At 50.5% G+C, this 22,730-nt stretch overlaps 1 protein-coding gene across 2 annotated transcripts in view; it reads right to left on the reverse strand.

Moving 5' to 3' along the window:
- CHAF1A (chromatin assembly factor 1 subunit A) overlaps positions 1 to 22,730 on the reverse strand; it is a 103,088-nt gene that overhangs the window by 21,512 nt on the left and 58,846 nt on the right. For both annotated transcript variants that reach the window (XM_085639262.1, XM_085639263.1), the window contains exons 9-10: positions 15,785 to 16,022; positions 15,310 to 15,390 (exon numbers count right to left, since the gene is read on the reverse strand). In XM_085639262.1, the coding sequence (XP_085495388.1) occupies positions 15,310 to 15,390; positions 15,785 to 16,022 (319 nt within the window). The remainder of the gene's footprint in view (positions 1 to 15,309; positions 15,391 to 15,784; positions 16,023 to 22,730) is intronic.

A 22,730-nucleotide genomic window follows, 5' to 3' on the forward strand; every position in this document is an offset into this window, starting at 1 on the left:
CAATGAGACCTTCAAACAAGTTTCTTTTAATGTAATTAACAGCCTATGGGTAATCCGAATGGCGGCAACAAGAAAGGGGTGGCTGTGGGGAGTCCTGTATCCCACCCACTATATCAGAAGATGATCAATGAGTTTACATGTGGTGCCTGGTCAAGGAAGCATGATGCCAAAGCCACACATTGTACATTCAATGTACACTGATGTACCCCCATGCATGTTCTAACACACATCTGTTTATGTATTTTCACTCTCAGGTAATATTTGAAGCATGCTTACCAAGTTAGGGCTGCAGTGAAGCGCTGTTCTGGTGTATCCAGATTCATTAAAAAGTTGCTATTTAATAAATATTTCGAAAGGTATCACAGAGGAATCAGGTGTTAACTGTGTAAGAGCACAGGTCTTAATGCAGCACCCTCCCCACTTTTTGCCCCTATTTGGGCTACTAGATGCTGGTTTTCGGCTCGGATAGTGCACTGGAGCCTGCTAACCTGACCCCAGTGCTCTTGCCCCAAAAATTATATATGTCAATTGGTATCCCCAATTGGCAAGACCCTCATAATTCCCTAGTATATGGTACCAGTGGTACCCAGGGCATGGGTGATAAAGGGGTCCCCAGAGCTTCCAGCGCTGTTTTTGCCACCCTCAGTGACCCAGGTATACTACTGACAGCAGGCCTGCCATTGCAGACTTCAGGAACAGTGTAAACCGCCCCATTTCGATTTTGCCATCACCATATGTAGCAAAGGCAATGTACTGCTTTTACTACATGTCAGTCACCACTAAGAAACGCCTGCTGAGCCCAGGAAACCGGGTGCACTATATTCTGGGTGTAGGCATGTAAGTGCAAGCTTATACATCTCTATAGTGGCCTTTTACCATTAAAGTTCAATATAAGTGATGGGCGGTCCATAGTATAACATGGGCTTCCACCCGGGCAGACACTGGGTCGCTAGCTCCATTATGATACCACCTAAATTTGTCTAGTTTGGTATCAAACAATGTGCCTTCTCATCCCCGACAGGAATCTTGTGCCAAGAGCGATAAGGCATGCACCCAGCTGGATACCATAGAGGTTGCCCCAGCTTTCCTGTGCTTTGACTCGTAGCTCACGCTTGCTGCCGTCACAACAGGATTCTGACTTCCTGCCAGGCAGTGTAAACACTCAAAGGAGTAAAGGCCTGGGTAGGAAGGAGGTCACAATTCCTCGCTCCCAGAAAGGCTAGTTAAGTGGTACATCAAGGCAGTGAGCATCAAAGGCTGAACCGCCTCGGATATGCATCCAGGCTGTCACGTAAGAGTAAACAGCCCCCACCCTTCCCTAGGAACATTCGCAGGCAGGTGGGGAAAATTAGGTAGTCAGGAGGGATACAACCCCAGAAGGCTAGCAACACCTCTAGGGGGAGCTGCCTGGCCTGTACATGAAGGAAGACTTCTGCCATATTTAAAAGTGGTATAAATAGTGGGTCAAGGGTAGAAAAGGTGACCTACAACCCCAGATGTGGTCCCCTCAGAGGCAGATTAGCCGCTGGGGCTAGTAGCCCATTGGCCACTTGCACCCATACCCCCAATGTCCATAAATCTAGAATTTAATGGCCTCCCTGACAACAGAACCTCAGTTCTGATCCAACTTCCATCAAAGAGGACAGAGAATAGACCTGAAAAGACTAGAATAGGATTTTGCACAAACCAAGAGAGACTCTGTACCTGTGACAACACTCTTGGAACTAATCTATTGAGGCTCATCCTAGGCTAAAGGTCAGTTCCCCCAGACAGAGGGACCCCTGTCAGAGCAAGAAGCAACCTCAGACTCCACTGAACTAGTGGCTCTAGTCCCCTGCAAACTGCAGGTGAAACGGTGCTTCAGATGCGAAGGATCGCCGGCCATCGGGCCCTCTGAGGAATCACCCAAATCCATATGGTCTAGTGAATTATGAGAAATGAAGTCCTGCCTTCCACAGTTACAGGGAGCTACGGTGTTCACCGGAACCAACAGAAGTCTAAGTAGCCATCAGCTCCAGTTACCACTGCCAAGGCTTGTTGGTTGCCAGTCTGGCAAACGACCCCTGAACTCTACACTGCACTTCAAGGGAACTCCATCTGACGTTCATCCAACATCAGCAGCGGCGGCGGCCCTGTTGGGTTTGCGCATCTTGTTCCCCGCAGCACCATGTAAGCAGTAAAAGCAGCTCTCCTGCAGCTCCCGTTCAGAAACAGGGACAGCCAGGACAGCTCAGCACTCTGGATCCATGGGCCAGGTACAATTGAACTGACTGTCTTGGTCCTAGGACACACATCACCTTTACCCGGCTTAGAATCCAGGAAATTGGACCTCCAAGTGGCTGATCGTCACTAGTGGTTTTTACCATGGCACTGATTTTATATTGCCTCTAAAACCCATCTTTCCGGTTAAATGCATCTGTTAAAGTTTACTTTGGTGCTAAATTAAGATTTTTAAAAAAAACAGTTTTTTTTGTTTTATAAATTGGTTTCAGATTTCTTTTGAGGTGAATAAATTACTTATCGTCCATGCTGGTACTTTAAAATGCTTAACACATGATCCTCTAGTAAAGCCGGACTGCTCTTTGCCACACTACCAGGACTGAGCTGAGGAATTATTAGTGTGAAGGCAGAGACCAACTCTGGGGTTTGTGATAGTGCTGCATGGTGAAACCCAACCAGCATCGCCACTTAATACTCCAGCTTCCTACAAACATTAGGGCATGCTATGCTGCAATATATAAACTAAAAACCATTGAAATTTGGCAATTATGGTTAGACACCATGGAAAACAATGATCCCACAGGTACACTATCAGAAGAACAAGTTACTTACCTTCGGTAGCGATATATCTGTAAGAGACAGATTAGTTATAGATTCCTTACCTTGTGAATTACCCCCAGACGTCAGACTGGATCCAGTGAATTGTTTAGTCAGCAGTACCCTTGCGCGTCAAAAGGTGGCGTCGGTGGGCTCCGCGTTAGTCGTGGTGGTCGCCGGGATGGCGTCACAGCAGCTACTTAAGACTATGCCCTCACGCACTGCTGTTAATTCTATACACGCCTTTCCACGCCAGATGCGCAGAGCCATGCAAGACACTGACCACTGGTGCGCAAAACTAGGGCCCTGAAAGGAAATCCTTAACCCTATAAGTCAGTTTGCAGAACGGGGGAGGATGGGTGGGGCGGTAAGGAATCTATAACTAATCTAGGTCTCTTACAGATATATCGTTACCGAAGGTAAGTAACTTGTGCATCTGAAAGAGACAGTTATAGATTCCTTACCTTGTGAATAGATACCCCAGCAATACCAACCCCAGAGGTGGGTCTGCAAACCAAGTTCACACTAGAAAGTCTTGGGAGAACAGAACGGCCAAAAAAGCGGTCTCTCCAGACCTGGCTGTCCAGGCAGTAGTGTTTTGTGAACGTGTGCAAAGATGCCCACGTAGCTGCCTTACAGATGTCACTGGGGGGGGGGGGGGGAACACTCCTCGTCCCAAAGCAGTGGTAGCTGTCGCCCTTGTGGAATGAGCATGCAGTGCCACTGTAGGCTCCTTCTTTGCCAAAGAGTAGCAAGCTTTGATGCACAAAACAACCCATCAGGAAATGGTTTGTGTGTGCACAGTGTGAGAGAGTGGCTCTGTATATCCTGTTCCTTAATAGGTACAGGGTGTACAGAGTCCACAGACCCCAAGGGTTTAACAGGTTAAAGTTAGATATAACCTTACTCTCCAAAGTGGTAGCCTGGTCGAGCAGTAAGGCAGTATCAGAGGACAGTGTACAGCATTTGTTGTACACACTCAGTCAGCAAATAGTTCCACACACTCAATAACTGAACTCTAGGCAATGGTTTGTATATAAAAAATATATGCTTGTTTTATTTTAGAACCAACACTTGAAATTAAAATATACTCTCGACAGGAGATGTTTCATAAAAATACTTTTGTATATGCAATAGACTTGAGTAAACAGTTACAAATAGTTGCAGTAGGCAACTATTTCTAAACACAATACATTGAGCTCAATGATAAATTCAAATTATATGCAACAGATTACTTTTGTAATTCCAGGCTTGGATCCTAGATCCAGTCCTGGGTCAGTTCTCAGAATCAGCTGTTGAAAGTCGACTTTGGTACTGTAATGATTTTTAACTAATATTTAGCTATTTCAAAAGTGAGCACTTAGAAAATATTTCAGAGCAAACAATCAATGATTCCATATGGAAGGAAATATAGGTTACAGGTACAGTAGGTTATCGTTACTTGTGTAATCCAGTACTGGGTGTCTAGACTCAGTACTGGGACATTTATCCAAAACAGGTAAGTAATTACGTTTTCAGATGTTATACGATTTTTGAGGAATATTTAGAAATTGCAGAAATCAACAGAAGAAATTTCACAGAAAAGCAGTCAATGGTTTCCTATGGAAGAAAAATGAGTTAAAGGTAAGTATAGTTGTGGGTACTTTTCAGAGTCAGTGCTGGGCACCAAGATCCAGCACTGGGAGCGCACCTAAGAGCAGGTGAGTAAATTAGTTTGTCACTCGGCTGATTTTTGGTGATTATTTGAAGTTTTGAAAAGTCCACACTTAGAAGAATTTTCAAGCAAAAGCCAGTCAATGTTACCCTATGAGAAAAATGAAGTTAGCGGTTTAAGGGTAAGTACTCGACTGGCAGAGTTGAAGTTCTGGGCATAGACTCAGGGGTCCCCCAGTGTCAGGTAGGTACAGTTAGTTCACCCTCAGCGGTTTCAGGACGGCCGGGCGCAGAGAGAGTTAGGCCCAATGTTATCCTATGAGGGATAGGGGGGCCTTGGTTGGTGGCTGCTGTCTGGCAAGCCACGTGGCTGTGGGAGCTGGGCTCCTGGTCACTTACTCAGGGCAAGTGGGGAAGTAGGTTAGAGTAGAGTTTTCACTGCCAGGGCCACTCGGGCGGCTGGCTGCAGGGTGCTTGTGAGCCGTCGGGCGCTCAATTGATTTCTATGAGAAATCTCTGGTTTGGAAAAAGACTGCAGGCTCGGGGGCGAGGACTCTTCGGGTGCCACCACCACTTCGAGGGGTAAGTTGGGTAGTTGAAGGATAGGTAGGTACCCCGGGATTAGGCACAGAGGGCCGTGGGGCGCCGGGGTGCCTTTTGATGTCGGAAATCTTACCCTCTTGTTGATCGCGGTTGGGGTGGCACTCTGTTCTGAGGCTGCAAGCTTCTTCAGGATAGTCGAGGGGGGTCCTTGGGTGCCGGACTCGGGGTCAGTCGCCGTGGGGTCGTCCTCGTGGGTTTAGTTCACTCCGGCACCGGCCAGGCTTGGCGGGTGCAGAGTGGGCTGGGATCGCGGTTCCGGGCTGCTGCCAGGGGTGAAAGGTAGGTTTTGAGTAGAGCCTCTACTCATGGGAGTCCCAGGGAATCAGAGTTTAAAGGTAGCCAGGTCCTCCGGGGTTTCTGAGGTTGCTGGCCACAAGAGATGCCGCGCTGGAGCAGGAGCGAGGGTCGACAGGCCGGTAGGGCTGGGGCCAAAGCAGTTGGTGTCTTCCTCTTTTTAGCAGCTGCAGGGCAGGTCTTTGTTCTTCTTGCTCTTCTTGTAGTTTCGAATCTGGGATCTGGGGAAGGAAGGTTCAGGGTGCCACTAAATACTAGATTTAGGGGCGTTACAGGTAGGTGCAGGGCAGGGACCAATGGGTCCCTGTCCTGGGGTGGGTACACCCCCTATCCTGCCTCTCCTGTGGGAGGGGGGCAGTAGCCTAATCCTGATTGGGTAGGGCCTCCCATCTTCAAGATGGCGAGAGCCCGGGGATGTGCTTCACCTCGCCTCCCCCACCTGAGGGGTGGGGTTGGCAGGCTGGCACATTCCTTGTCCTTATTTGGGGTTTCCGGCCAAGCTTCCCGCCAGAGTGGGGGGTTGCAGTGGCTTGGGGAAACTCACAGAGGCAGCATGCCTTTGAAGCTTCCCCCTGCCCATCCTGGGGGAGGAGATTTAGCACCTCGCCCAGGATGTGCATTGTTGCAGGCCCAGGAGAGCAGGGGCTCTCCTACCCAGGGGTCCAGCAACATGTCTGGTGTGTGGCAGCCTAGGCAGCCTCTGCACAGACGTGGATTGTAGGTTAGGTTTTAGAGGGCATCTCTAAGATGCCCTCTGGGGTGCTTGGCACATTAAATCCCACACTGGCATCAGTGTGGGTGTAATGTGCTGAGAAGTTTGATACCAAACTCCTCAGTCTTCAGGGCTGCCTTTATGGTGCTGTGGAGTTCGTGTTTGACGAGCTCCCAGCACCATGTACTCTTAACCCCTTCCATGCGGCGCGAATTCCGCCGCGGTGCTGACCGTTTCTTGCGCGGGCGGGCTCATGACGGAACGGTTCCGTCATGAGCACAGCTCAACCGACGCTCATGACGGAACCGTTCCGTCATGAGCACCGAAGGGGTTAAAGGGCAGCACTGCACTTAGAGCCCAGGAATGGACCTGGGTACTGTAGGGGCACAGGGCTCCTGCTCCTGTGCCCACACCATTGGCATAGGGCACCCAGCTAGAGGGGTGGCTGATGTATGCTATGGCAGTGTAGGCGTGGGCATGGCACACAGGGATGTGTGCCATGTCGACTCTGTTTTGTCTTGCACCCAGACACTCAGCCTGCAAGAGCAGTGTGTGTGTGTTAGGGTACAGGGCCTGTAAGGGTGGCACAATAAGTGCTGCAGCCCTTCGAGGCCTTCCCTGGTCACAAGGCCCTGGGTACCTAGGGTACCATTTACCAGGGGCTGACATGTGGCCAGGGTTTGCCAATTTGGGTTTTGTCTGTTAGGCTGTTTTTTAGGGAAGGAACACAGGCCCTGGGCACCTGATTGGCAGGAACCCAGGGCACAACAAGGAAAAGTGCATCAGCTATTAGGCAAAAAAAAAAGGGGGGGGGGGGGGGGGGGGGGGGCTTACTGCAACAAAAACCCACTTTCCTACACACAGCCAGACCTTTTTTGGCGCAGATGTAGCCAACAAAGAGCTGGTCATCCACCCGGAATTGCTTGATGTGATCCAAATAAAAGGAAAGCGCACGTTTTGGATCCAGACGGTGGAGCCTCTCTTTCTACTTATAAGGATGCGCAAAGAAGGTGGGCAAAGTGATGGTCTGACCAATATGGAATGAAGTAACCACCTTGGGAATAAAGGAAGGTCTTGTTATTAGGACAACAGTGTCCGGATGAACAGTCGAAAAGAGTGGCTTGGAATAAAGAGCTTGGAGCTCACTCACTCTGCGAGCAAAGGTGATGGCAACCAGAAAGGCAGTCTTTAAAGTAAGAAATCTGAGAGGACAGTTATGAAGCGGCTCAAAGGGAGCACACATAAGGTAGGTAAGAAATAAGTTCGTCTCCCACTTGGGCATTACGAAGGGAACAGGTGGAATGATGAGTAATGCCCTTAAGGAAGCAATTTACAACAGGGGATTTGAAAAGAGAAGGCTGATCAGGAAGCCTAAGAAAAGCTGAAATGGCTGAGAGGTAGCACTTTAGAGGGCCCAGAGCAGAGCCCTGCTGTGCCTAAGAAAGGAGGAACAAGATAACCTCAAAGAGGGGCAGAAAGGGGATACAGAACCTTTGCTGTGCACAATGCCACAAATTTGTTCCATCTGCAGGCGTGTATTGTTTTAGTGGAGGGATGCCTGGCTGCCAAGATAACATCGCAGACTTCAGGAAGAAGGTCGAAGACTGTCAACTGTTGCCGCTCAATCTCCATGCAAGGAGGTGGAGGCTGGACAGGTTTGGGTGGAGGACCGTCCCGTGCTGCTGCGACAGAAGATCCTCCCGAAGAGGCAGTTGGATCGGAGGATCGATTGCCATGTAGAACAGCACGGTATACTAAACTCTTCGTGCCAAATCCGGAGCAACAATGATGACTTGGGCCCCGTCACGCTTGATCTTCAGCACTCTGGGTAGATATCGTATAGGCGGAAAGGCATATAGAAGAAGACCACAACTCCACTCGTGACGAAAAGTGTCGCCTAGTGAGTGCCGCCTTGGAAATTCCAATGAACAGAATTGCTGACATTGCACATTCTCTTCGGAGCCGAATAAGATCTAACCAAGGGTCTCCCCACTGCTGAAAGAGACCTTGAGCCACCTCCGAGTAAAGACGCCATTTGTGATCCATCATGCACCTGTGGCTGAATTAGTCTGCCCTGGCATTCAGAGAACCTGCCCAGGTGTTGAAACACCAGAGATATGCCTGGATCTTCCAGCCATGTCCAGAGAGAGAGAGACTCGACATAGGGTCTACAACACCACCCCGCCCTGTTTGTTGTAGTACCACATGGCGGTGGTGTTGTCCGTGAACACCTGGACTTTGCTTCCCCAGACAGAGTGAAGGAATGCTTTGAGTGCAAGACAAATCACCCGAAGGTTAATGTGGAGCCCAACTACACCGGAGACCAGAGGCCTCTGTTCTCAGCCTCCCTCATGTGGCCACCCCATCCCAGAAGTGATGCATCGGTCACCACTGTGAACTCTGGTTGGGGAAGGGAGGAGGAATCTGCCGTTGACCCAATCCTGGTTCGTTAGACACCACTGCAATTGGCCTGCAGTGCCCTCTGAGATCTGGACGCAATCGGACAGGTTCCCCATATGCTGTGCCCATTGGAACTTCAGGTCCCACCGCAAAGCCCGAATATGCCGCCTGGCATGATCCCCCAGCAGGATGCAGGAGCCCATCAGGTCACCCTCACGAAACCCGAGATACAGGCTGAAAGATCGGAATCATAGCCCGGACTCGCTGCTCAGGAGGATAGACCTGAAACTACATCGTGTCCAGAACCGCTCCGATGAAGAGGAGCTTTGGAGATGGAGTCAGGCGTGACTTCAGCACATTGACAGAGAACCCCAGCAAATGCAGGAGGTCCGCCGTTGTCTGGAGGTGGGAGACAACAGCTTGGGGCGAGCCTGCCTTCAATAGCCAGTCGTCGAGTTAGAGTTAGACAGGAACCCCTGATCTGCACAGATGAGCTGCGACCACCGCCATCACCTTTGTGAATATCCGAGGGGCGCTGGTACGGCCAAAGGGAATAATGGTAAACTGAAAGTGCTCGTGGCATACCATGAACCGCAAGTAACGCCTGTGGGCCGGCAGGCTGGGGATGTGAAAATAACTGTCCATCAAGTCCAACGATACCATCCAAGCTCCAGGGTCGAGGGCAGACAGAACCAGAGTTTGCTTCAACATTTAGAAATTCTCCTTCCAGAGGAAGTGGTTGACATTCCTGAGATACAAGATAGGACGCAGGCCTTTGTCCTTCTTGGGTACAAGAAAGTAGTGGGAATAGCAACCACAACCTACTTCTGGGGCAGGAACTCACTCGATGGCTCCCTTGGCCAGGAGAGCCGAAACGTCCTGTTGGAGAAGGGCCAGATGATCCTCTGACATGCAATGGTATTGTGGTGGCATGGCTGTGGGGTAGTCTCAAAGGGGAGGGAGTAGCCCCTTCGGACTATTTGCAAAATGCACATGTCCGACGTAATGGTGCGCCAGTGGGGGGAGGCGATAGTGAATCCTGCCACCCACTGGCGATTGGTGGCCATGAAAGGTCTGACTAGGAGGGTTTGGAGGCTGCTGCAGAGGGGAGTGGGTGGTGGACTGGCCCGCTCGCTGGACCCCAGACCCATGACAGTGGGTCCCACGTCCTCGCCCCCGCCCGGGCAGAGGCTGAACAGCTTGCGCCGGCCAGTGGCTCTGGGTAAAACATGGCAGGCATCCCTTCCGTACCCACGAAAGGGGAGAAAAGCAGATGAGAGGCCCAGGGAATTGGCCGTAGCCCGAGAGTCCTTGAGGCGCTCTAGTGTGTTGTCTACCTTGTCGCGGACCAGGCGACGGCCAAAGAGTATATCCATAAGGGTAGCTTGGACATCCCCAAAAAAGCCCGTCGACCTTAGCCAGGCATAGCGTCAAAGGGCTACCGACGTGGAAATCGTCCTGCCTAGCTAGTCAGCGGTGTCCAGCCCACATCAGATGGTCAACTTGGCTGCGTCTCTCCTCGGCAACTGCACGGCCCGGGCCTCCTCCGGGCACTGTGGCAGCATCTGCGCTACCATATCCCACACAGAGTGGGTGTAACGGCCCAACAGACATGTAGTGTTTACCGACCGCAGTCCCAAGCTGGAGGAAGAAAAAATAATCTTCACAAGGTGGTCCTGCTTTTTGGATTCCCTATCAGGTGGTGCGTTAGGGAATGCGCTTTTGGACCTTGAGGCTTGGACCACCAAGCTCTCAGGGGTAGGGTGTTGAGAGGAAAGTGGGGTTGCCCAGGGCTGGGTGGTGGCGTCGGGCAATGATCCTATCCACAGGAGCCCCCATGTTGGGCCTGGACCAGGTGCCCAAAAGGATGTTAGTTACGGCTCCATTAAACGGTAGCAGGGCCTCCGAAAAGCTCGCTGCTGGTTGAAGCACCTGTGAGAAAGTGGCTCTGTATATACTGTTCCCTAATAGGTACAGGGTGTACAGAGTCCACAGTCCCCAAGGGCTTGGCAGAGGCTAAAGTTAGATATAACCTTACTCTCTAAAGTGGTAGCTTGGTCGAGCAGTAAGGCAGTATCAGAGGACAGTGTAAAGCATTTGTTGTACACATTCAGTCAGCAAATGGTCTCACACACTCAATAACTGAACTCTAGGCCAATGGTTTACATATAAAAAAACATATATACTCGTTTTATTTTAGAACCAACAATTGAAATTAAAATATACTTTCTCAGAATGAGATGCTTTGTATAAATACTTTTGCAATATGCAAGTGACTTTTGTAAACCGTTACAAGTGGTTTCAATAGGCAACACTATTTTAAACACAATGGATTGAGCTCAATGGAAGTTTCAAGTTATTTGCAACAGATTACTTTTAGGATTACTTTGGGAATTCCAGGACTGGATCCTAGATTCAGTCCTGGGTCAGTACTTGGAATCAAGTGATAAAAGTCGACTTAATTACTGTGATGATTTTTAAACACTATTTAGCCATTTTAAAAGTTGACACTTGAAAATATTTCATAGAAAACGGTCAATAATTCCCTATGGAAGAAATTTCAAGTTACAGGTATAGTACGTTCTCGTTACTTTTGTAATCCAGTACTGGGTACCTAGACTCAGTACTGGGACCCTTATCCAAAACAGGTAAGCAATTAAGTTTTCAGAAGTTATACGATTTTTAAAGAATATTTAAAGTTTACAGAAATTGACACTTAGAAGAAATTTCATAGAAAAACAGTCAATGATTTCCTATGGGAGAAAATTGGGTTACTGGTATGTACAGTTGCAAGTATTTTTCCGAGTCAGTGCTGGGCACCAAGATCCAGCACTGGGAGCTCACCTTAAAGCAGGTAAGTATTTTAGTTTGTTAATCGGCTGATTTTTGGTGAATATTTTAAGATTTGAAAAGTCCACACTTAGAAGAAATTTCAGGAAAAAGCCAGTCAATGTTACACTATGAAGAAAATAGAGTTATTGGTTTAAAAGCAAGTACTCGACTGGCAGAGTTGAGGTTCTGGGCGTAGACTCAGGTGTCCCCCAGGGTCAGGTAGGTACAGTTGGTTCACCCTCAGCGACACTAGGGCGGCCGGGTGCAGCGAGAGTTATGCCTAATTTTATCCTATGAGGGATAAGGGGGCCTTGGTTGGTGGCTGCTGACTAGCAAGCCACGCGGCTGTGGGAGCTGGGCTCCTGGTCACTTACTCAGGGCAAGTGGAGAAGTAGGTAGGTGTAGAGGTTGCACTGCCAGGGCCACTCGGGCGGCTGGGTGCAGAGTGCTTTTGAGCCTTAGGGTGCTCAATTGATTACAATGGGAAATCTCCGGTTTAGAAAAAGACTGCAAGCTCGGGGACGAGGATTCTTCCGGTGCCACCACCACTTCGAGAGGTAAGTTGGGTAGTTGGAGGAAAGGTAGGTACCCCGGGAATTAGGCAAAGGGGGCCGCGGGCGCCGCGTGCAGGGGTGCCTTTTGGTGTCGGGAAATCTTACCCTCTGTTGATCGCGGTAGGGGGAGCACCTTGTTCTGAGGCTGCAGGCTTCTTCAGGAGTGTCGAGGGAGGTCCTTGGGTGCCGGACTCAGGGTCACAGTCGCCGTGGGGTCGTCCTCGTGGTCTTTTTTCACTCCGGCACTGGCCAGGCTTGGCTGGTGCAGAGTGTGCTGGGTTCGCGGTTCCGGGCTGCTGCCAGGGATTAGAAGTAGGTTTTGAGTAGAGCCTCTACTCATGGGAGTCCCAGGGGCTTAGAGCCAAAAGGTAGCCAGGTCCTCCGGGGTTTGTGAGGCTGCTGGCCACAAGAGATGCCGGGTTGGAGCAGGAGCAGGTTCGAGGGTCGACAGGCCGGTAGGGCTGGGGCCAAAGCAGTTGGTGTCTTCCTCTTCTTAGCAGCTGCAGGGCAGGTCTTCTTTCTTCTTGCTCTTCTTTGTATTTTAGAATCTGGGGAAGAAAGGTTCAGGGTGCCCCTAAATACTAGATTTAGGGGCATTACAGGTAGGTGAAGGCCAGGGACGAATGGGTCCCTGTCCTGGGGTGGGTACACCCCCTATCCTGCCTCTCTCCAGTGGGAGGGGGGCAGTAGCCTAGTCCCGACTGGGTAGCGCTTCCCATCTTCAATATGGCGAGAGCCCGGGGATGTGCTTCACCTCGCCTCCCCCACCTGAGGGGTGGGGTTGGCAGGCTGGCACATCCCCTGTCCTTATTTGGGGTTTCCGGCCAAGCTTCCCGCCAGAGTGGGGGGTTGCAGTGGCCAGGGGAAGCTCACAGAGACGGCATGCCTTTGAAGCTTACCCCTGCCCATCCTGGGGGAGGAGATTTAGCACCTCGCCCAGGATGTGCATTGTTGCGGGCCCACGAGAGCAGGGGCTCTCCTACCCAGGGGTCCAGCAACATGTCTGCTGTGTGGAGCAGACGTGGATTGTAGGTTAGGTTTTAGGGGGCATGTCTAAGATGCCCTCTGGGGTGCTTGGTACATTAAATCCCACACTGGCATCAGTGCGGGTTTACTGTGCTGAGAAGTTTGATATCAAACCTCAGTCTTCAGTGCTGCCTTTATGGTGCTGTGGAGTTCGTGTTTGACGAGCTCTCAGCACCATGTACTCTTAAATGGCAGCACTGCACTTACAGTGCCCAGGAATGGACCTGGGTACTGTAGGGGCACAGGGCTCCTGCGCCCACACCATTGACATAGGTCACCCAGTTAGAGGGGTGGCTGATGTATGCCATGGCAGTGTAGGTTATGGGCATGGCACACAGGGATGTGTGCCATGTAGACTCTTTGTTTTGTCTTGCATCCAGACACCCAGCCTGCAAGGGCAGTGTGTGTGTGTGTGTGTGTGTGTGTGTGTGTGTGTGTGTAAGGGTACAGGGCCTCTAAGGGTGGCACAATGAGTGCTGCAGCCCTTAGAGGCCTTCCCTGGTCACAAGGCCCATGGTACCTATGGTACCATTTACCAGGGGCTGACATGTGGCCAGGGTTTGCTAATTTGGGTTTTGCGTTTTTAGGGAAGGAACATAGGCCCTGGGCACCTGATTGGCAGGAGTCCAGGGTACACTCAAAGTACATTCAGCAAAAAGTGGGGGCATACCATGCAAGAAAGATGGCACTTTCTCACAGCATCTGTCAGGTTAGTCCCGAATGCCACCGTAGGTAGTTCGAAGTTAAGAGACTCGGCCGCCCTACACAACACCACTGTAAGACACTCGCTCCTCCATAGCCACAGTAGGAGGAGACAACATGCCACGGTCCGGGTCGGTATCCAGACCACTGGCTTCCCCCAGTTCCTCTCTTCAGTCGGGATCTTAGTCCAACTGGTCAGTTAAACGGTCTCCAGACCCCTCCCAATCTGGCCTGAAAGGAACACCAGGGTAGAACAAAGGAACAAAAGTACCAGTCGGCGCCGGATCCGTCCGGCTCCGTGTGTACATCAGGATGGAGGCCGCGGTCGACACCAGCTGGGGACACAACCAGCGTCGGCTGCCGACTCTGGGCCATCAGCGCCGGGGAGGTGTTACAAGGTCAACTGGCAAAGATCCGGATCACGGCCTGGATCCAAGGGGACCCTGCGGTGCCGGAGCGCCAGCATCAAAGGCCCCAGCCAAGTCTGCATGGCCCAAAAGCGCACATGCAGAGTCGGGCTGCCCAAAGATGGCATGCATCGCTTCGGAAAAGCTACAAAGCTGGGCAGGGGTCGCTCCGGGTCCCGGAAATAGAGGGAAACTGATTCGACCTAGCGGGCTGCGCACGCAGAGCAGCGGGAGGGGCACTGTCTGCATCCCTCTTTGCGTCAGCCAACAGACTGGGAGAAATTGAAGAACGGCGATGCTTCTTCGACTTCTTGTGCTTAGACTTACCTGAGGAGTGCGAAGACTGAAGACTGGTAGTGGTGGCTCCGCGACTGGTGGCTCCGGGACCGGTCCCTCGCCCTCCCACGTTACCGGGCCCTTGAACGGCATGGAACCAACTGCTGGGCCTCAAGCAGCTTTCGGGACCGCACCCGCAAAGACTTCGGATTCATGGTCCGGCATTCGGAATACGACTTAGAGTCGTGGTCCTGTTCCAGGCAAAACAGGCTCACGCAGTGCGGATCTGTCACCGACATCAACCGTCGGCAGGAGCCGCAAGCCTTGAAACCGGGCATCCTATGCACACCAGGAGTCAAGGACTCAACGGTGTCGACAAAAGACGCACAAAAAAAAAAAAAAAAAAAAAAAACAGTCAAAAAGTGACTGGAGGTACCGCTCTCTTCGGGTCTGTGCTCGCTGGCGCGGAAAAATTAAGAACTGATATCGACGCACGAGGCAGGCATCCAACTGGCTGCTGCGACGTCGTCCCGGTAACCAAAACGTCTAACACTGAGCCGACTGACGTCAGCTTTCGACACGCAGGGGTACTGCTGAAGAAAAAAATTCTCCTGATCCAGTCTGACGCCTGAGGGAATTCACAAGGTAAGGAGTATATAACTAATTGTCTCTTTCAGATCGAATCGTTTAATGCCAGTGTGTTAATGGACAGGTGGTGTCCTGTGTGCCATATTGCAGAAACATCCTGTTACAAAATGTAAAATGTTAACCCCCAAGAATGGAAACAGTCATTTGTAACCCATTACAATGGCATTCACAACATTCCAAGGACACTACACAGAACCCAGTTAGCCTTACAATATACTAGTCCAGAGGCAACACAATTAAAGAAAGCAATGAGTTAAAAAATAAAATAAAGGTGAACTGTACCCAATATTAAAATAATCAAACCTTTGAGAACATAAGCAATGTTCTTACAAGAAGCATGTAACATGTAGGCTTGGCTTAAGATCAGTTTCATAAGTGTACTCACCCCTTCACTGTGGGAAAGAGACTCACCAGGTTCTTCCTCTTCCCACTCCTCATCGCTGTCTACTTCATAGTCCAATATCTTCTGCAAAACACAGCCAACATTTGTTCATTTCATTCTTTTACCAGTAGCACTGTGATACTGTAAAGTTGTTCATGATTTAGTAAGCTCTTTGCAATTCTACACAGAATAGTTGCGCAGCTAGCAAAGAAAGAAGATTTCAACCACACTAAAACTAGGTGCGTTTACTGACAAATGTTCAGCGTCTGCATGGCAATGGTAGTGCGTGCCAAAGCATACAGTTCATTCCTTCAGCACGCCACAAAGAAAACCCACTGTTTATGGAAACTTCATATTGTACAAATTGGAGCAAAGCAATTTATAAAGCACAGTGTGGATAGAAAGAGGGTGCATCTTTAATAAGTGCATAATAAAAGAGGAGTGGAGAAAAAACTAAAGAAGATGCTGGAATACTCACATCATCTTTGAGCCAAGGCTTTCTGGGATGGATAACTGTACTAGCCTTATTCCAGGTTCCCCAGTAGGCAGGACGGTGATTCTCTGAAAACTGCAGGAGTTTCATTCTACCAAACTTGTTCCTCTCTGGGACATTATCCATTGTGCCAGGGTCATCCTCTAGTAGGTCACTGGTAAGGGGATCATCAGGCATTTCCTGCACATCGTCAGTATCACCATTTTCCTCCACAATCACATCACTGGCAAGTATTGTAATAAAAAAATAAAAAAAGTAAATCGTAAGTAGATGCTGTCTGCTTCTACATCTGTGTGGAAACATCCTGCACCTTTAAACTATAGCGCTGTTCCAATACCCTAGTCTTCATAATTTATGCATTTGAGTCCATGTAAAAGTCTTAAAAGGTCTGCTAAATGTTAGCAATCAGGTGTCAACTCCAATAGAAGGTGTCTCTCCACTTGGAGAAAATAAACATAATAGACTTTACTAATAGCATTTCTTGGCCAACAGTGCATTTCAACACACTTGTGTTACCTGTGGCCCATTAATAATGTTTTGAGCAATGGTTTCCAGTTTGCTCGGCATGCAACCTAGGGTGCCCTTTGGCAGCTTAGAGTACACAAGACTTTCTCACTTTTTACACAACCGTTGTGTTCCTCGACTACTACAGAGGTTGTGTTTTTCCATGCTGTCTCCGTACACCACTTGTGCTTTCGCTCCAATCTACTTACTGTACTGTACGAAGGAGAGGACACTAGTATACCACTGGGAAAGATTATGAATATGTATCATTCAACCAACTAGCATGCTCCCGTTACACTTCTGTAATGCAGCCCCAAGTTATGCAGAATCAGGACCTTCTCTATTAAATACCAGAGGGCAAAAGCTACCTCTGAGGCCCTTGATTGGTTCAAAACCACTACCTCATTACAGATCGCCGTTTTTCACAATAAAAAATAAAAACATGAACAAGACGATACAGGGCAACCGCAGAAGCACAGACACTCAGGATACGTCTCAAATTATGCATATGAAAGATGAAATCCTGGAAAGCGGTGCAGTTGCGAGACCTCACCATGTAATAACATTACAATCTTTATCAGGTCCAGTTAGTTAAATCCCTTAGGTCAGTCCTGTGTAACTGTGGCACAGAGCAGTCCAGTATAATAACTGGGGGTTTAGCCAATAAACAATCCCAGGATCCTCTTCTCTACCTAAATCCAAGATTAGGCCAGACTTCTTCCCCTGTGAGGAGCCCTGGGCACACCCCTGGGATATACCCAGCTGAAGGTGCCACTCCTGGAAAAATAGTCCTAGAACCAGTTTCCCCCCTCTGTGTAGGCAGACAGGCTTGCATCTCCTCAAAGAAGTGGGCAGGCAAAGGTGTGATTTTCATTTATTTTGAACGGTAGCCTCTTTAAAGCTGGGCCATCTGTGGCCACTGCCCAGTAGTCATCCTGCTGGAGGTGGTCAACTCCCACCAGCATTTCTCTTTACTCCCTGTTCCTGGGAGCACTTCACGCTTTCCAGCAGGAGGCAGCATGCTGCAGATAGACCAGAGGGTTGGGCAGCAAAGATGTGACTTTCTAAAGTCACCTTTCTATTAAGTTACCTTATATCCAATCTCAGCAATGAGTGGGGTTTAATGGAACAATTAATTTGATACCTTAAAGCAATACCTTTGTTGATCAGAGATGGAATTTAGCACTTAGGGCGATGGCTAGTGAAACTCAACGTTAGCCAATAGGACCACCCGCATTGCTACAATAAAAACATTGTGTATTCACCGTCATAGCATATTAAACACAAAAGGAACATGCTGCCCTTCTTAGTATTAAGCACCCTTTCTGGTGGGCCACCAAGACCTTCCCATAGGTGGCTTATTGATATTAAAAAGGAAGAATTTGACCTGGCAAATTTGTTTATTTTGCCCTGCTGAATCAGCAGTGCTAAACATGCTGTACTCCGCTACTGTACTCCGCTGCAGTGGCAGGCTTAGTTACGTTTTCACCGGGCCTCCGCAATGGTGGCACAATAAAGTGCTGCAGTCCACTAGTGACATTTTAACTCTGGGTTTCCCTTGTACCATATACTAGGGACTCAGATGAATCAATCGGGTATTAGCGAACTGCACACGTACTTTGAGGTTGCGAGCACATGAACTGGAGCCTTGAGAGCAGGCCTAAGTGCACTACAGAGTTGAAAAACCAGCAGAATGAATTCAAAAACTTAGGTGTAGCACAGGTGTAGGAAAGGACCTCTTTTTGTACTCTTTCCCTGTGCTTGTACGTTATGCCAAATAAAATATGGTAGCGTAAACAAAAATAAATTCCAAGTTATGATGGGTCACGTGCAAGCAAAAAAATGTTTACAGCATTTGGCTGGGTTCCATAATTTACGCAAATAAACTAGACCATTTCTAATAAATCACACAAAAACAAGGTCAGTTGTTACATCAATTAGGCTGAAAAATTCCATCATTAAGCATTTGTTTTAATTATCCACCACACAAAAATGCAGTCCACAAATCACCGTACTCTTTTGGAGAAGGTTCAGCCTTGCTTTAATCAAGAAAGGTGTTCCTGTCTGGGCACAAGGAGTAATGCTCACCATTTCACGAGACCCTCTTACAGGTTTCAAAAGGAGTAAATATTATACAGACAGGACAGCTGAATCTACTTTGAGAGTTACTTGGTACAGAAGTGGGCCAGAGTTTGTTTAATCCATCGGTTTACACCATCAAAGTTGCAGATTAACATTTCTGGATTTTCATAAAACTCAGCCTTCTTTAACAGGGACCTTTTAAGGAGAACTTCAAGTACAGATTCAAAACTTCTGAAAGATGCTTCTCCTTTTAAGACTTCAAATGTACAGAGTCCGGAATCTCTGGGCAGCAGCTGAGTTGGATGATTGAGTTTTTTTTGTGACCCATTGCACAAATCTTAATACATATTGGCATGCTCTTATGCAGGTCTTCACACGTGCTGCAAGTCACGTTTCGGGTTAATTTGTATTAGAAGAACACTGGAAAAGGAGTGATGGTTGAGCGATGGGTGGGATAATTCTATTTTCAGAAGGTACTTCCAATTAATCAAGGTTAAAGGTAGGATTCAATTAGGATCAAGTACTTTCCATCATTTAACAAGGAACAGTTGCACAGCAAGTAAGGTAAATTTCTTAACTGCTTTATTATGTACACTTGTTTTCAGAATAAAAACAGCTCATTCGTATAGATTTTGTTCATCTTACATACGAGATGTTAATTTATTACGAAAAGGAGTGAAAAATATATTGCTATTCCTTTTATTGAGTGATGACTGAAAATGAGCTGTGAATGGAAAACTCAATTTGGATTTATAAATCCATTAAATTGCAGGCATCAGACCTGAACTGAATCTGGCCCCCGCGGCCCTGGGCTGAGTGGTGGCATCGGTGGTTGGGGATCCACCGCGAGGTGCTTGGAACAGGGGGGGTCCTTCCCGCCTTTGCACCGGGGACCACCTTGAAGGGCTTGGACGTCTGTACGGACTGCTCTGGTCCTGTGACCTCGCTGGGGGCGGCGTGGATCTGGCCTTGGCTGTGTTGTCCGGTAGGAGGCGGCTCACTGCCCTGGGTACCGGCGGACCACGAGTCTGGGGTTTCTAGTCGGCGGCCTTGAGCGCTATTCTGCTGCCTTTTCGGGCGGCGGGCAAGGACGTGATCGGCATTGCTGGTGGCAATCAGCCTTCCGGACGGGCGAGGTGCCCCAGCCGTGCATCCTCCCCTCCTGCCATCCGCTGCCCTGGTCCCTGTGGGGTCTCCGGAGGGTACCCGTGTTGCTCACTGTCCGGCCGTGACGTCCCCTGTTGACCGTGGTGCGGCCATCATGGGTAGGGACAGGGCTTCCAGGCCGCCACCCGCAGCCACTCAAACCAGGATTGATCAGTACACGACCTCCGAGAGGGGGGCGGGCTCGACCGAGGAGGCGACTTCGGCCCCCAACACGGACCTAGCAGCCATTTTGCAGGCCATCAACGCCTCCCGCCCCTCCCTGGAGGGTATGGTCGGGGAGATCAAGGTCGACGTTGCCCTCCTCCGGCAGGACCTGCGTAACGCCACCGCCTGCACCTCCGAAACCGAATCAAGAATAATCGACAGCCGAGGACGACATCCGTCAGTTACAGGACCAAGTGCGAGAACTGACCACCCACTCTAAGGAACTGCACCGCCAGGCTGAGGATGCAGAGAACCGAGCACGGCTTAGTAACCTCCGCCTGGTGGGATTTCCGGAGGGGGCAGAATCGGGCCGTGCAGATGATTTCCTGGAACGCTGGTTTAAGTCCTGGATGCCAGCGGACAGCCTGTCAACCTGGTTTGTGGTGGAGAGGGCCCACCGCTCGCTGGCTCCCAGGCCTTTCATCTTAAAGATCCTCAATTTCAGAGACAGGGACGCAATTCTCCGTGAGGCCAGGCGCAAAGAGACTCTCACATACCAAAATCACACTAATGATCTTCCCGGATTACACCCGGGAGGTCCAGGAGCTCAGACGATCCTACACGGAGGTGAAGCAGAAGATGCGGGCCATGGGCCTCCAGTACCAGCTTCAGTTCCCAGCCCGCCTCCGGGTCATTTTTCAACACAAAGCAATATTTTTTGACACGCCGCGAGCAGCCTGGACCTGGCTGACGGAGGAGCGTCCTTTGCATCGATCTGGACAGGGATCACCGGCAGCTGGGCGTCGGGGACAGGAAGCGCCCCGGCCGTCAAGAACCCGTTGACGGCGACGCACACTGCCCCGGAGGCGCGCAGAAGGAGAGGCGGTCGTCATGAGCTCCATGGGCCGGTCACGCCGGGCGTCTGGAGTCTCTTCGGCTGCACCTACAAGTGCCGCTGCTACTGGACAACACACTGAGTCCCCCTTGCGGGTGGGCTCTGCAGCCCAGCCAGACGCACAAATAGACCTTACGGATCTTTCCCGCAGTCCAGTCATTTAATTTTTCCTTTAATGTAGGTGGACTTGTGGGTGGGGGAAGGGATTTGCTTTTCCAGGCTGGTGATACGAGGGACTGGGCTTCAGTGTTTCACTACAATCGCAGCTCTCGGCCAGGGCAGGAGATTTTGTCTTGTTCCAATCTACTGAGGGGTCCACTAGGTGCTCAAGCCAGAGCGTTTTAGCTTGGTTGTTGTTACATACCGTTAGGGCGACAGATGCTTCTGTTTTCTAAGTATAGGGTGGGGGGTGGGGGTTGGTTTGGGGTTGTTTCTTCCTCCTAGGGGGGGGGGATTTCGTTGGTGGGGGATGAATTCCTCATTGTTGTTGTTCTATGGCATCAAGACCCTGTTGACCTGGTCCCCTGTCCGCTCTCCCGATGTCTCTCCCTCCGGGGAGACCATGCGCCTGCGCCCCCTTCAGTTTTGGTGTGGGTGCCGTGCCCTACGGGTGGCCCCTTTCTGCGTGCTCCCCGGCCCTCCGTGCAATATACTCCGGGGTCATCCGTTCCCCACAAGGGACGCGCTTCTTACAATGGCACCCGTCCCCACCACAGGCTGGGGTGGCATCGTACTCTGCTCCCTGCGCCAGGCTCGCTCCCCTTAGCTTATGGAGTTCCCCACGGTCTGAGGGATACGCTCCCTCTACTCCAGAAGACGAGAACTCTGGTTAGGCATGCCCCCGACTATACTTATGGCTGACACACCCATTCCTAGGGTCGCCATGCGCATACTGTCCTGGAACGTAAATGGTCTTTTGGACCGTTTCAAACGCATGGCTGTCCTCAAATATGCACAGCGTACGGAGATAGACGTGATCCTCCTTCAGGAGACCCACCTACTCGGCAATAAATGTCCCTTTCTCACCCGCTACGGATATTACCGGGTTTGGCACTCCGGCTTTGCTAGGGGATCCCGGGGGGTGGCTATCCTGATCAGACGGTCCTTTCCCTTTTTACTGGCCCAGGTGCATTTAGCCCAGGGTATGGCGGTTGCAGTTTGTGGCACTCTCGAGGGGCGACCACTCACCTTGATGTCCCTGTACACGGCGCCGTCCCTGTTGCAGGCTGCCCTTTCCTACACCGCAGATTTGCTGCCAACGCTCCCGGCGGGCTCGCTCATTTTAGAGGGGGGAGAGGTGGGGGACTTCAATGCTGTCTACACGCCCCGTATGGATTCGACGGGTCTGATCTCCCTCGCCAGAGCCGCTCGCGCGAGGCAGTTGTCGAGTTGGGCTGAAGCCCAGGGCCTGTGCGACGTCTGGCGGGTTTGGCACCCACACGCTAGTCAATACACTCACACCTCGGCGACACATCATTCATACGCCCGGATTGACTTAATTTTTGTCCAGTCTACGGAATGTGCGGGTGTGCAGGACGCCCGCATTCTTTCAAAGGGCCTTTCGGACCACTCGCCACGGCTTCTCGCTCTCGGCCCACCTCCCTTTTCCGCCCGCCGATGTGGCGCCTGAATGCCTGGTTCCTTCAGGACAAAGATTTTCGGAAAACAGTGGGAGACGAGCTTACCAATTATTATCGTCATAATGTTGGCTCCGTCTCCTCCTCGGCCATCCTTTGGGAGGCCGGCAAGAAGACTATTAGGGGGGCTGCCCGGGGGCACATGCAGCAGCAATGCCGGACACAGCTCCAGCGACTCACGGCCTGCGAAGCACAAGCCTTGGAACTTGAACGGGACCAGGAGGCGTTGAGTGATGCCGCGCGGCGGCTGGCCTTTCTGCGGGAAGAGATACGTATGCACTCTATGGAGGCGGCCAGGACTCTTTGGCGCTCCTCGGTGGCCCGGGTGTACGGATGGGGGGGGGGGGGGGGGGGGGGGATAAGAACGGTACGCTCCTCCAGCGGCTGGCCACTTACCCTCGCGCAAACCTATTCCTGCCATTGTGGATTCCACTGGCGTGACTCACACAATCTGTCGCAGTGGCACAGACCTTTGCAGATTACTCCCAACTATACCGGGCTC

Source organism: Triturus cristatus, chromosome 12, assembly GCF_964204655.1.
Source record: "Triturus cristatus chromosome 12, aTriCri1.1, whole genome shotgun sequence".
NCBI lineage: Eukaryota > Metazoa > Chordata > Amphibia > Caudata > Salamandridae > Triturus > Triturus cristatus.